Genomic DNA, 17545 nt, shown 5'->3' with positions numbered 1-17545 from the left:
CAGAGTCTGAAATGTAATTATCAAATGTTTACAAATTATTATTTGTAAATCAAGTTATTATTAAAATATAACAAGAAGATACCTCATTTTAATAACTATATATTAACTGAATAATTACTTCTGCCTAATACCTTTAGTCACAAGGTTAAATAATAATTTAAAAATTATAAACACAGTACCTATATAATACTCATTATTATCTGGAGTATTAGCTTTTAGCTAGCACTACTGTTATTAATTAAATGTATTTTTTCAGGCGTACATATTATCAGCAATTTTTATTTAATTAATAAAAAACGATTAACATTATTCATTTAACTAGGTACCTATAACACATATTTTAAGCTCTATATTTATTGTTGATGATTTTATCACTGCATAATGTTGTAACATGAAATATTATAGTATTTGAAAATATTAATTTTGTTTAAAATACAAATACATCAGTATTATTGTACTGTGTGTAGTAGCAATATTTAAAAGGGTGGTATAAGGACTAATCCTCACTACTCTTCTAAACATTTCAATCTCAGTAATAACTATGCATTATTATATAGTTTACGAGCCTCGGTTAATATAGCCTAGACTTGAGCAGTTTAATAGTACAAAAAAATGGAATTTTATTGTATAGAAAACTCGTTATTAAGGCCTGACCTATATAGCTATTCCCTTTAAATTCTTAAGTTTAGAAAATTAATCAAACTCACCACTGATGTTGTATATGATAATCCCCAACTTTATAATAATGTATTTATCTAACAACAATATGTATGCAATAAAAAAATGTGGAGTATGTATAACAATTAATTTTATGGTAAAAAAAAGATATTTAACCGTATGACATAGTAAATATATTGGTAGTAGGTAAATACTAAAATACCTACATAAAATATAAATAAAATAAGTTAATTTGAATCAAAATCTACAGAGCGGAGTTAATTATTTTCATAATTCAATATTATAATCCCGTAAGGTTTTTATATTTTTGCTTAATGCACAAAGCATTTATAAAAAAATTAATACTACAATCAGTTTCTATATTTTCTTAAGTTGTTCTTAATTTACACATGCAAAATATATCTACTCGTACATGTCTTAACAAATAATCCTACTTAGGTATTTTTTAAATAATTTTATGGGCACAATATAACTAATTGTAGTTTTTTTAGATATTGATAAAAATATCTAGATATTTTAGAATTTAATAAAATTCAACTAAATTTCATTTTAATAGAAATGTAAAATTTTAAGTTTTGAAAAAAAAACATTAATTTCAAAGATCTTATAATTAGGAAATATCTTATGGCTCCATAAAATTTCAAGTTAATCAGTGACCCATGTTATTATAGTCTCGTTATTAGTCATCATCAACTAAGCAAAATAAATTGTATTAAAAGGTAAATAATTTTTTTTTTTTACAAACATTTCTTTTAAATAATATATAAGAAATGTTAAATTATTTAACAAATCAATTCAATTAAAACTGTTTCAGTTTTATACAATATTTTTATAATATATTTAAGATATTAATTATATCTGACTATATCTAAAAGGGTTTTATAATTTTGAATAAGCATATAATGTTTTTATGAGTTTCATTACAAAATATATAGATACAATTTAAATAACTATTTAAGACAATCAAAACATATATATTTTGATTGTAGTAATATAGTATTTGAAAAATAAGAACCATAATACAAATGTTAATACTTAAATCCTCTAAAACCATACTGTCAATATACTAAAATCCTGTATTTATATTAATACAAAATATGACGGACTACCTAAATAAAACACTTCAATACATACAAAGTAGTCAATCATATTATTTTCACGGTAATCAATTTAAATTGTTTTCAAATTAATTTTTTAATATTTAGAAAAGTTGTTGAAAACTTGAAAAATATGATTAGAGAAGTTATCCTGTATATATTTTATAAAAACGTTAGTATTCAAATACATGATTGTAATACAATAGATGTGACTTATAGTTGTTATGTATGTTATGATATGGTAAATTTAAGTCTCAAATTACAAGTTAAGTATAAGTATATTATTATAGCAAACTGTTTCAATTTAACATAACTAACAATAATACAAGTACTTAAAAAATATCAGATTTTCAAAGTGCATATTATACTTGACACGTAGTTATTAAACTAGGGCACGTAAATTATTGTAAAATAACATAAATGTACCCGTGTGCCATTAAAAATGGGGATTATACAAAACAAAAAATCTCATTTAGACAAAATTGAAAATATTGAATTTTTAATCGTTTATAATAAAAAAAGTTTATTAAGATTTCTATGTGGTATCAGCAAACGTATTTATATATATATTATCAAAGTATTATTATTTTTTCATTGTAAATAACTTAGGATTACCGATAAGCTCTTTTTCTTGGAATTGTGTGGTAGCTAATAGGTATATAGTTGTATAATTATACATAATATATATTATATATATTTAATATTAACTTAAACAAATATTTTGTCTAAAATTATAATATAGCAGTTATTCAAAACTTAAGATAAAATCCTATAATAAATTATATAATTTAATAAATGATTGCTAAATTAAACTCCAAAAAACATATTAGTAAATTATGAATAATGATCCATAATGTAATGAACAATTATATCGGATTCGCGCATTTTACTTTATTTATAATTACATTGTTTTACCGGAGAGAGTAAATTCACAAATGAAAAAAGTTGACACTCGTTCCGGTTACAAAAAACTCTCTATTTGTTATCTTTATAAACAACAAATATAGTCAAATGAAAGAAAAAGTAATATTTATGTTTACTATAAAAACATATAAATAGATCAGTAAATCAATTAGCTTTTTACTTAAACAGTAACTAAGTTAAATCAAATTCCAAACTGTTAAGAAACATAGGTAATTTTCATGATGACGAGTATTCGTCATAAATAATAGAATATCGTTACAATATGTCAATATTAATTGTTTGTAATCAAATTATTATTTCTAAGGAATATAACAATTTTCAAAATACATATAACCTAACTGAATTCAATAATAATAGAAAATCAGAATAAATATCAAATCACGCATTATTATGTATTTTAAATACACATAATAATTTTTTTTTTTTAGATTTACTTATATCCATCTTTGAAATAATTAGTGAAACATTTTTAATTTTTTTTTCTAAAATTTTAAAATTAAAAAGTCATAAAATTATTTGAAATATTAATAAATAGCCTACCTTAATTATTTATAATATTTGTATATTTAATTTATGACTAATTTCGTTTTATCAAATATTTATAGTTTTAAAACTTACAAAATCGGTCGAAATGTTTTTGACACCTAATACTTATATGGGTATTTCAAATATTAAGGTACAAGTATACTAGTAGATATATATATATATATATATATTATATTAAATACTTTAATGTTAATGTATTCATCACTTTTAGTCGCCAAAAATCAAAATAGTTTTTACTACTTAGTTAATTCCTTCCATCTATCAAAATTTTCATAATTTAACCATATTAATGTCATATTACATTATAGATGCTTGAGCTTCTTTCCCCTTATATGTTTTACTAGATTTATTTCAAAATAAATAAATTATTATTTAATACAGTAACATCCATAAAAAATAATTAAAATAAAGTTTGGTTTCTAGTAAGACATTTGAATGAAATTATGTCAGAAAATATTTATTTTTTTATAGTTAATTAACAGAGCGAATTATAATATTTATGATTAAAATATTGATGTTTAATTAATTAATTTTTAATTATGCAACTTAATACTTAAAAAATGATGTTATAACTTTAGTGCTAACCATATTCAATATTGTATTTTAGCATAACGTATAGTTTCATCAAAAACTTCATTTAAAAATAATTGTAGCTTTAAATCGAAAAAACGAAAAATTCAATAACTTTTTAAAACTTCTATGAACAAATTTGTTGATAATACATTAAATACTTGAAGCAGAAAGATGATAATAATAATGTATTTTTAAGAAGAGTAGCTTTTTTTTGTTCTCATAAAAATTTAAACATAAAACACTTAAAACCTAAATTTAAGAAATTGTACCGATATCCAAAAATACGATCTTCAGCGCTATAACGCACTTGTCAATATTCATATAAAATAAAAAAAAATCCAAAACACTTACTCGCGTAACAGTTGGATTTAAGCGATCCACACGGAATGCGCAGACAGTTGTCAAATAATCACGCGCCTACTATAATTTAATTGATATATCAAAATTGTGTTGAAAAGAATACTAAATAACGCGTAAGAATAAATCGCTTGTCCACGAGCGGCACACGTTACGACACGGTATTAATCAAACATTATATACAATACAGGTACACTGCTGCGATGGAAAAATAAAATATAATTCAAACCGCAAATTAATATAAAAACGTTTGTAGGTGATTTAATGTGGTAATGCGTGAGTATAAAGCGAATTCGGCGACGGAAGAGGTGCGTGACGACGATGACCGGTGCAGGTGGCGCAAGCGATACGGCGGACGACAGTCGAATGAACGGGCGGCAGTGCTCGCATTCCCATTTAAACTGAGTGCCGCGCGTTGTGACAGTAGTACGCCGTGTTTTTTTTCCTACGACGATTTCTCTTTCCACCGCGTGTATAATAAACGATTTTACAATATTATAATATTTATGTATCTAATTAATTATTATCGTCATTGGACTACGCAACGGTGTCCATCCCCCGACGACGACGACCGGAACCCGTCGACGTAATAAACGCGCCGATTACATATTCTAAATAACTGCTATGCCCACATATATGGTATATAATATATACATATATATACATACACATACCATATACGCACATACCTATATAGACAGGTAAGGTTAGATATAGGCGACAGTCTTGTTAAGTATTCGAATTAAAGTGTTTTAATACTTGTAATTTTTTATTATAGATTCTAAGCGAAGCGATGAATATATTTGGTTTTAAAAAAATGTAAAAATTCTGAACATTAAAGATGATCTTTAGAAGAAGATTGGATATAACCATATAGATTGTACTTTGAGAGTTAAAAAAAACAAAACATCCACTATCCAATATTTCTCAAAAAAAAAAAAACTGGTTAAAACTTATAGAAATCTACTGAAAAACAGTATTTACGTAACACCAGTTTTTAATAAAATCAATTTTCTGTTATAATTCCAAAAAAAAAAAATAAACTAATCAGATATACATACTTAAAATATTCATTACATTTTGTATTAGCTTTTTCTAGACATTTTAAAATTTTCAAAATATTTTTTTGTTCTTTGAGCTATTTATAGATTATGTATATTTGGACATTTTAGTTTTTTTACAATAATGTTGATTGTTTTTTTTGTCTATAAGATTGAAAATATAATACGAATAAAGAGTTCTTATATAAGTTGTTTTTACAATTAATATTCAAAATATCGAAAATATATTATGGTCCCATTTTTTTTTATATTAATAATTCCTAAAAATATAAATTAATTTTATGTAGCTCATTTACTTTTTTTTTAAAACAAATTATATATTATAGTATAAATTTAAAAAATATATTAACTTTGCATAAAATATTAAAAATTGCGTGAATCTACAAAGGAAATGGTAACGGAAAATATATAAATAAAATATTCAATTATTACTTTAAGTACTCTTTAATCTTTATTCTAAATGTCTTTTCGATAAAGACATAAAGTATTTATACGAATATAGTGTGTTTAATTTACGTGTGACATCATATTATTGATTTTTATGTATGTACTATTATTATCAACCACTATTACCGCCTCGACATCGTAGTTCAAAATATTTTATTCCCTTACATGCCTATATGTAGGTACCGTTTTTAAAGAAAAAAATTATTCGATAGTGTTTGTCACGGTCATCAAGAGTCAGGTTTTAACGGTGACAATCGCCACCGCTGAAGAATGCTTTCCGTGACACGCGTTTGTATACACTTGTAGAACACATATTATTATAATTTTTATACTAAAACGTATATGTATTTTATTATAATTAAGTATATAAATATGTATATGGGACAAATGCACGTATTACACATAATTCATACATGTGTACATGTGTTATAAATTGTAGTGACCGACATTTTCGTGTCGTTGTTATCCATAAAAAATATAATATTTAGCCACACACGTGCATTTTGATATGTATTCAAAATATTATGTAGAAACGGTATTTCAGTATTTTTAATATTATTATATAAGCTACAAAGTGCAGTTTATATTAAGATAGGAATACTTTACAAACAAAACCTATTAATAGCCAATTTCGCAAATTTCTGAATAGTGTAAAGTCGCTGCTATACAGAATGATTCACTCACTTTGTACACTTACTACCATTTTTACCACCAAAATATATCAGCTTTTCATTAACTGTTACATATAATATTTTAGTAAACTATCAATTTGGGTGGAAGACATTTTTGCCAATCTTTAATTTAAAACTTATTTAAAAAAAATAAGTTAGTATTACCACAAGGCACTACACATAAAGATATTACAAATATTTCAAAATAGTATTTAAATAAACTATAATATTTTATAACAGAATTTGAATGACTGCATTGTTGTCAAGGATAAAAGGAGGTAAAACTATTTAATGAATTTCCCTAGTCCGTGTATAATGTTTATAGGTATAATACATATATATATATATATTCAATGAAAGCGTATGTATAACGGTAAACAGAATCACTCACATAATTCATTACCTACGTAACTATAGGTATATGCCTCCAACACGAAAGTTTAAAAGAATGACAGGATTTTCCAAAACATCAGTGTTAAATTCTGGCGGCACAATAAAACATAGGTACCTACTAAAAGTCTTTATTTGCATATCAAACAAATTTATTTGTGAATTTATCAGTATAAAATATGGATTAGCAAAAATAAGATAAGATCAATTAATTTAAAGTTTATAACTAGGTTATAAAATAATACATATCTGTAAATTTAAAGATAATCTAATAACACCTGTTTGAAGCTTAGGAACAAAAAAAAAAATTAACATATTTTAATGTTTTATGTTTTCATTTTAATTATAATGTGTAATTTAAAATGTAACCATATAGAAAAAATATAGTGTTGAAAAACCGATCTATTTTCTTGAAAAATTAAAACAATTAAAAATGCATAAAAGCATAATTTAAAAATGTATTGACGTTTACAATTACATACTAAAATATACCTACAATACAAAATAATTACAAAATGCAATTTAAAACTGTAAAGACAATAAAATAACCATGTGATAAGATTAATTGAAATACGATATATTAAAACGTATAAAATATTTAAGATCACAAATACGCACCGATAATATAATATATAAAACTATAAACGAATTATTAGCTGTTATAATATTAAATACAGCCTTTAAGATTTATCAATTTAAAAAAAAAATAGAAATAAAATAAAATTTGTAAATTTTATACACAACACGGCAATGTCAATGAGTCACGAATAATAATAAATATAACACAACATCATTTTCATACGCTTAAATCCCTATCTAAAAGTTTAATAGTACTTACTTAAGCTAGGAAATAATTATTATATTTTAAAATAGAATAACTTAGCTTAAAATAATTGGTATTTGTTAGGATATGGTAAGTTAATCTTATGATATATATAGAATTATATTTTGAATGATAATAAACACACATACATATTACATACATGTTATCATTTATTATTTATCACATTTAATAAACAACTTATATTAAAATCGCACTCACTAGTGACTTGTATAAAAATGTACCGATAGTTATTGTTACAAGTAGACTAACGTCTTACACTCTGAAAAAAATATTCAGAAAATCTTTCCAGTTAAGTATAATATTATAATATTGACTAAATTATAAGTTTTACATAAAAATATTAAAAAAAAATAATCACAGGAAATTTTAAAATTAATAAATTACTTGTTTCACACAAAATTTAGTACTATACAAGAATAAATTTGAATAAAATACTTTGCATTAAATTCCAATTTTCCTTTTTTTAAAGACTTAAAATGTAAAAAGTAAAAAATAATGTTTAAATCGGCTTAAGTTCAAAAATTTAATATCCAATAAAGCATGCATAATATGCTATTATGAATCTATATATTTATGAATTTAAATTGAATTGTTTTCTCAATTCCTAATTAATAAATATATAGTTGTCATTTTTATTCATCAACAGTATTGTACGTGTAAATCAGTCAGGAACAGAAAGATTCATTATGAGGCCACGCCGGGACATTGGCGGCGAGTGCACGATTGCATAGAAAAATAACAGTAATCCTTCAATATTTTCAATAACCTTGTGATTTCACCTTTACGTAGGCCATACTAAGCTTAGGTTAAAAAAAAATAGCGGCAAATTTATTCTTGTAAACAGTATTCATCTTTCAAATAAATACCTAAGTGATTTGTATACTATTATAAGTTTAATGATGAAAAGACACGTTGAACTTGTTCGAGGACAAATGCAAATATAATTATCATACTTTATCATAACGTTAAAACGACTCTCATCACTTCATCGCTCAAAGGTCTTATCGAAGTTAAATATTTAATACAGGTAATACTGTATTATTGTGCCATTGTGTGTAGACGCTATAAATTGTATGTTATTTAAATTTTAAACAATAATGATGAACTGGTTTTAACATTACTTGAATCTTTCACCTAATATGAACTTTATAATTAAGGTATAATTAATAAATACATTAAACAGGACAGCGTTCGCCGATCAGAAAAATCTGATTGACTGTGAAAAGGGACGACTGCAATAATAACTAGTGAGTAGTGACTTATATTATGTTGATTATCATTTAATCGTGAATCGTGATGTACATATATGCCGGAAAATGATGTGCATTTAAATTAGGTATAGCCATTATAATTAAAATGTATTATATTACTATTATAGTACTTATTGTATTTATTTATCGTTAGCATTATTCTTTAATCTTTATACATGATTATTTTTTAAGAATATTCTTTAATAACTATTGTGTGTTATAGATAATAAAATCTGTAACTAATTTTACTAATTCAATCTATAATATATAATATATTTGATTTTCAAATAATAATAATAATAATAATAATTTTAAATGTACCTGTTTATATTCATATAGTAATAATTATAGTAATAACAATACTGATTGATCATGTGAACTATATAGGAACGCGCTCTACGAGAATTGTATTGATTTAATTACCGCCTTACCGAACGTGCAAACATATTATTATCTTTGATATTTTTAAAACTATGCTCTTTTATATTAATATCTGTTTAATATATTAAATTTACAAAGCATATATTTAAAAAAGTAAACAAGTACGAAACTATTAATTATTGATCTATACATCTAAAATATCGATTTTTACCAAAAATATTTTCTATGCTCCTAAATAAAAAATAAATAGTAGATTTTTCCCAAATATTATAATTTTCTAACGCATAAAATGAATTTAGAAAAAGCAATTGTACTACCATATTTAACTATATTCACATTAATAACCCATTTATTTATTGATAAAAACCAAACAGATATAATCTACACATATTTAGATAAAGCATTAGATTAAGTGAAGTAAGTGAACTATAAATTACTATTACAGGAACTTTTTAGATTTAGTAAAACTTTTACCATTATTCATTTTATCTTAAAAGGAATTATCCTCTTTTTTAGGTTTTTGTCTTTTTTATCTAATAGAATCCAATTTCTAGAATACAAAACAACTACTTTTCTTACAAAATAGTAGTTACCTTCCAAGAAGAGTAAAAGGACCATTTAGTTTTTCTATTATTTACTAACGATATCACAGAATCATTAAATTACTCAAAAACATTACTATTTGTAGAGGATATTAATGACTTACAATCTGGTATAAATAATTGGGTTAATTAATATAATAATAATGACATGTTAATAACATTAATAGATGTAACTATTACTTTTTTTAAAAAAATTTACAATTTCAAATAATTACTAGATAAATAAATAGCTAATTATATGAGTATAATTTAACAGCAAACTTCTATTTAACAACAACCCATAAACAAAATAAATTGCAAACATCTATTTCAGCCTGCACCTCTCAGTTAGTACCTTCTTCGCTACGCCACTATTCACCAGGTCATATTTCTTGTCTTATTTATAAATATTTATCAATTATCCATGTACTATGATGTTTCAACATGTTTAGCGTATATTATAATAAATAACAAACAATACTGTTTGTATTTTAATTAAGCTTCCACGACGTTATTATAATATTAAAATTATTTATACATATTATAAAATAAATGTCTATAAAAGAATTTCAATAATTTCTTTTTATTGATCATTAATTTAATTTGAAAAAAAATAATTGAGCAATAAAAAACAGTGAACAGTAAAATATTATTTTATTTTTATAAAGAATAAATAAGATCACAGAGTCACGAACATAAAGAGAAGACATTCATCTACATAATGATAACAATTTAGGACAGGAAGAAATCAGCAAGATGAAAAGCTTTAGTTATATATTATTGTATTTAATAATTTGCCAAAACGAATAAGATACACTATAATAGTATACTGTCATTTCATTGTTAAAAATTGTAGATAAAGAAATTATAGTAATTTAAGATTTAAATAAAGAATATAATTTAATTGTATTGAGAAAGCAAAATTATTTTAATGACCAAGTTCTGGAATAAAAAAAAACGTGAAAACATAGTTGTATAAAGAGAGTATAAGATCTTAAAATCATGAGATATATATTAAAATAATTGGTATCTATAGTGTCTACCTATCTATTTTTAATTAATAAATACCACAATTATATTCATATTTTATAAAATAATAATATATTTTATTTTTATAAAGCTGTACATTTGATTAATATTATAAATCCAATGTATTTAAGCCATGAATTAATTTTAAAAATGCTATATTAAATTACATTTGTACTATACTTTTAAGATTCTACAAACCCATACGTAAGTTACAGCATTTGTAAAAAAGGGTACCTATCATTCAGGTATTTCTGTAATGGATGTATTTAACTTAATTTCAATGATAAATTATTGCATGCAAAAAACGATTCTGATTTCTGAGCAGATACACACCATATAAGCTATTATTCTAAGGACATTTTATAACTTATTTATATGACTATGACTATTTTTGATATTTTTAGAATGCTGTAAAACCAATTTATGCAGAACCTTGTATACAATTTTCAAGTTTAAACTATTAAGATTGAAAATATTATGAGTATTTGACTAAGAACTTATTTGAAAATGTTCTTGAATTTGATAAAATTTTAACTTAAATTAACGTTTATAAAAACAAATTATGACCTTGTATTTTCGATATTAAATCATTCAAGTACTAATAATATAATATTATATGAAAAACGCTGAATTAAATTCTCAAACTCTTTAACTTTTAAACAAAAGTAGGTATTTAAATTTAAATATTTAAATCCCAAAATATGACAAATACTATTTTCTATTCATAATAAATTATCAACTTATTCAATAACATTAGATATGCCAAAAATTATATAAACCACTGATCCATATTAAAATTGCGTTGTTATAAATAATACAATATATATGATCCACTGTAGACATGCTGGTTAAATTAACTACCCAACTATTCGTTTCTATTAAAACATGACACCGAATATATTTTAAACACCACACAAGCATATTACCTAGACACGGCGCAAATACAAATATTTACGTAATACAAATAATAAATATGTACTAAATAATACGTATACGAATTCATGGTCATAACTCATAATAAATTATTTCAGGTATATTTTGACCACGTAGATAGGTATATTTTCAAGTACCTATAACATTTCACAACAAAGCTATATGAATTACAACTCACATATAATAATTCCTCATCATGACAAAAATACAATTTACAATTTCTTTTCTTAAGATTCTCGATATAAAATCCAGTACCTATCAAATATCGTAATGTAGGTTTTTACTCGTAATATCATATTATCTTATATTCAAAATCAACATAAAAGTACACTGCCATTGTTTGCTTACTGTTATAAACAACTACCTATGTACAGAAAGAATTGAATTTTATTTTACTTAGATCAAGATTTGGATTGGTATAATATTGTGTATTTTTTTTTCTTTGTTAGATTATGAACATTACATTTAATGGCAATCACAAGAAAATGAATGAAAAAATTTCAACGAAAAATTCCAACACTATAATTTATCCAGAATAACTACATGACATGGTAGTCGGGTGGTTGAATTATATTACTGGATAAGTCTTCCCTTCTCATGTAAATATTTTAAAAGAAATAATGTACTTTATGATAAAATTTACTTATTGTGCTGTATAAAGATTGTAAACATTTCAGTTTTTTTAGTGAACAAAAAAAAGGTAAGTATTCTACTTATAAATGGAGAAAACATAATTTATAATGTTTAGTAAATAAACTCTAAATAAAATAAAAAACAATAATATTTATGTATATATATCATAGTCATTATTATAGTCATAATACTAAAATTGAATAATATGAACATCCATCAATATAACTATACGAATACGAATATAAAACGATATACTGTGGGTCTATGATAATTAAAATAAAAATATTTTGGAAAATCTTCATCAGCAATTAAATCAAATAGGTATTTTGGGAAAAATAGAATAAATAATGTAAAAATGAACACTTTTTAAAATGTACTGCAATAGGTAGTAAATGTTAGAACCTCGTAAAAACACAAATTTTTTTCCGAACCTCAGAGAACGACGCGGCATAATTAACATATATTATTATATTATGTACCTATAATACATGTTGCGTCATAAATGTTATACGAGTGCATTATACATAATATAATAAACATAAACTATATAGGTAGTAGGTACATTAATACATTATACAACTCCACATTGATTTGTGTCATCGCCCCTACTCCAATATTTGTACCTATATATTCATGAATAAACGCTGTTGCCTACTAATAAAATAGTTAATAAACAATATTTCAAATACAAATCGTATCGCGTATATACAATATACAAACCGGTCTTAATGACAGTATGAATTTATCTATATGATTTAAGGATGAATATATTGAATTATGATTCAGAACGAAAATTATTATTTTATATTCAATGGAAAAGTTCATTGCTATCAAGCATCTATAAGTATAATACGTAAATTGTAGTTAAATACTTAAATGTGTTTATTTATTTAATTTTATTAGTATTTACATAATATTATATATTTGTTTTACACATCACTTGATCGATTATGTATTTAACTAACAACATTTAACTTTAATATAAGTTAATTTTATACAAGTTATTTCTTAGTATAATATGTTATACCTAAGATAGGCTATAAGTAATATAATATGGTTACAATAACCATTAAATTCTTATCTATTGGCTGAGAAAAAAAAGATTTGAAAAACAAAAATATACACACGATTTTAGAGATCGGAAAATGCTAACAAAATAGAAACCAAATTTCATCTGAATAACCTTAAAAGTTTAAATCGATCTTAATTATAATATAAAATTCATTGCTTAATATAATATATAACAAATCCGTTAATCGTCATTACACATTTTAGATGATAAATGTGTATGAGAACGTTATTATTTATCAAAGTTAATAAAAAAAAAACGATGTACCAATGCAAATAATAAAGAAAAACGTCTACCTATCTATTAATTCACAAAAGTTATAATATCTTACATTTTTATTCTAAGAAATAATCACACTTCCTTTACTATTGATTTAATATTTACTATCTACAGGAAACTTAAGTATAAAATTATTCCGCAGTATATAATAAACAAAATAAAAGTTATAAAGCTGTAATAATTAAAATAAAACGTGATCTAAATAAATAATATAACATTAACTCATATAAGGACAGTGTAAACAGAGTTATAATATCATATTATTTTATATTAGTATAATAGTATGTTAAAATATTAAAATAGATAAAATACATCAATTTACATTTTAATTAGCCCCTATAATAGATGTCATAATATTAAAATTATAAAAAAACTGTTTTTTTTTTGTGAAGTAATGAAGCAATATCTACAAAATATTTAAGCATTTTAAATTTTTAACATTTAAATAACCATATTTAAAATAATATTTATTGTTAGGTATGCCATAAATTACTGTAATAATATAGCTAGTTACATGGATACCGAAGCTCGACATTTTTAAAATAAAATAACAATGACATAAAACTATGATAAAATGTATTTTTAATTACACATAATTTTCTTATAAATGATAATTATTTATCTAAAATTATTACATATTATTATATATTTTGTAGCATGCTTAGTATAATATTTTGCTTTAAGTAATAATATAATAGTAAAGTCAGAAGAGAGGTGTTATAAAAGATATATTATAGGTAGGTACATTATACGTATATGCTATACAATATACAATTGAAATCTAGTGTTCATATTTTCTACTTTTTTAAATCACAAAATATTATATTGTTAATTCTGCATTCCAAAGCAGATTATTTTCTTAGGTATTCACATTGAGTTTTAAAAAATTAAATTTGAAATCGATTTTCAAACGAGTATGTTAATTAGTTAAAATTATTTAAAATACCAATCAAACAAATGTTTCATTTCTCCACTCATCAGAAGTTTATAAGATAACTATTCATATAAACTAGGTATCTGTTTGAAATTTGATTTTAATAAATTGAAATTCTCAGAATATCATTTTGCTTCGAAAAATGAAATAAAAAAATAAAAAAAACTTATAAGTAATTACTTGAAAAATGATAATAAAACTAGTAAAAATATAATTTTTTTTCCAAAAATCTTGTATTATAAGTAATTGCATCAAATTATGTAAAAAAAAAAAACTTTTCAAATACGTTGATACTTTTCGAGTATTTCTCTACTCCTAAAAAAATTGTCCTGTATATACTCATAATAATGTATATTTCTATTCAATATCTTTTAAGTTTTAATTCTATTAAATAAAATAACTAATATGGCTATCCTAACCTAAACGTAATTTAATTTACATTTTAAACCATCTATAATATTACTGATACTTTTGGCTTATTTATGATATAGTTATTTATATTTATTTATTTCATACGTCAAATAATTGTTAATAAAAGTATATTTGTATGGTCACCAAATATACTTAGGTATCTATACAATTATTATTATAAAAGTATATTGCAAGAAAGCTCATAAAACACGATGACACTTTTAAAACGTGTATTTCTAATTTATTAAGCTTTTTTTCGTGTAATTTACAGTAACCCCTAAAATAATTAAATATTTTACTCTTATAGTAACCAGAAATACTAATGCGGTATAACTGTTTTTTTTTATATAAATAGGCACATCATATTATTCTGTCTCACATCTCAAATTATACATACGTGACACATTGCATTTGTCATTTACTACGCGTTTTACACAAAATCATTAATAGAAAAAGAATCTTATGAGTGTATCTACTTATAGTATTATCTATTCATATCTACGTGTCAATTTAATAAGCAGTTTATTCCTATTTATGGTATAAAGCAAAATTTTTTTTAAACGGTGAGATTTACAGTTTTATTATACACGTTTGTAAGTTGTAACGTTTCTACTCTTATATTATTATTGTAACGCATGTGTATCCACATAGAACTCATCGTGGTTAGGTTAATTATTGTACAGCTATCCATAAAAAGTAAACAAAATCTCAATATCGACACTTAAATCTGATGTGCCAGTACGGCCTATCACTGATATGAATACAACGACTTTATAGGTACCTATAACCAATATAGCACGACACAAAGTGCGACGTCGCCTATAATTATTTACGTGACGACATTTCAGCGTTGATTATAAATACTCAGCCAGTGAGCAATACGTAGTATATTAATAAATCAGTGACAGCGGTGACTTTGGCGTGTATGAAATATAAGCCCAAATCGGGATTTAGCCATGGAAACTCGAGAAAAACGATTACCTACTACGACGACGGCACGAGAACACGATTATTTTGGAATAATATGTTATTATCGTGTCGACGGTGTGCCCCTGACTTATAAGTCGGTAGATTATACCACAAGCTCGGTTGAAACGAACGGCAAAACTTTGGTGTGGGCGGAACCTATATATAGGTGACTGGCGAAACAGCGCGAAATATTGTTATAGGTAGACGACTTATAAATAATAATAATAATAATAATAACAATAGAGGTTTACTTGCCCGTCGACGACTCTGATATCCGGTCCGCGGTCGCTGTAGACGCTTCCGTCTTCGTCGCTGTGCGTCGCCCTCCGAGTCAGCAGTGGCGTCCGATCGGTGACACCGTCGTCAGCGGTGCAGGATACTGCAGAGGCGTCCGTGTCTGGCGTCCACGATCCACGACGCTCCAAGTCGTCGAACGTCGCTACTCCGGCGCCGACTGACGTCGTCGATCCGTCTTGTTGTTGTTGTTGTTGTTGTTGTTGCCGTCGTCGTCGATGATCGGAACCGTCTTCTCGGGCGACGGTCGCGGACGCAGCGGGAGGTACAGTCGCTTCATCGATGACAGACATTTTCGCGCCGACGACCACCAGCACTCCGCGCGCGAGACGATGATATTATAGGTTAGGCCGTTCGGTTGCAGGACGGACGCCGAAATCTCGTTCGAACGCGAGAAAAACGTATATGATTATATAATATATCAACGAACAATAATTAATATTTTATTTTTATTATTATTATTATTGTTTTTTGTTGCCACATAACAATGATATGGTCTGCAACTGTGGGCACGACATAATAATATTATTATGGGTATTAAAAACATTCGACGCGGACGAATCGCGTGGAACGACGCGCTCCGGCTCTCTTATCACGGGTTAATAGTTCCCCGCGATTGTAATGATTGTATAACAATATATGATATTGGCACTGACGATCAGCTAACGCAATTACAATATTACTCTACCTATGTATATTATGCACTCCGTAGGTTCGACGAACCGATCGCGAGTTCGATCGTTATCGCGGTATAATAATAATAATGATAATTCGAACACGCCGTAGCCCACCCAGCGGTAACCTAACGCGTGCAGCAGGTGTCGATGTGTGTTATATTTGTACAGCTGATCCGCGCGTAATGCGTAGGTACGAGCTTTTTTTTTTTGTTTTCGACTACGTACCTGCGCGCGGCTTGCCGCCGAAAATATTGCGCCGCGGGAGGCCGACCGGCCGGCAATATCGTATAGTATAACGTTACTTCTTACCTAAATTATGCGGCCATTATTATAGAGTTGCGATTATTATGATACTGATGTGAAGATTATGATGATCGTCGCGACTAACTGTAATATTGCCACAGCCGAAAACAGTATTGTGGTTTTATATTGTCGCTGTAGCAGCTGCAGCTGCTGGTGCGCTTATGCCTCCAAACTGTTTGGCGACAGCCACCACACTCATACCGCGGCTCGGTTT

At 25.4% G+C, this 17545-nt stretch overlaps 1 protein-coding gene across 1 annotated transcript in view; it reads right to left on the bottom strand.

The window, feature by feature from the left end:
* Window positions 1-17015, bottom strand: part of LOC114130996 (zinc transporter 2-like) — a 34489-nt gene extending 17474 nt beyond the window's left edge. The window contains exon 1 of the mRNA XM_027996108.2: window positions 16313-17015. Coding sequence (XP_027851909.2) covers window positions 16313-16644 — 332 coding nt within the window. The 5' untranslated portion in view covers window positions 16645-17015. The remainder of the gene's footprint in view (window positions 1-16312) is intronic.
* Window positions 17016-17545: the final 530 nt, after the last annotated feature.

Source organism: Aphis gossypii, chromosome 3, assembly GCF_020184175.1.
Source record: "Aphis gossypii isolate Hap1 chromosome 3, ASM2018417v2, whole genome shotgun sequence".
Taxonomy (NCBI): Eukaryota; Metazoa; Arthropoda; class Insecta; order Hemiptera; family Aphididae; genus Aphis; species Aphis gossypii.
Note: the sequence above shows the minus strand (reverse complement) of the source record. Positions and strands in the feature narration are given on the sequence as shown.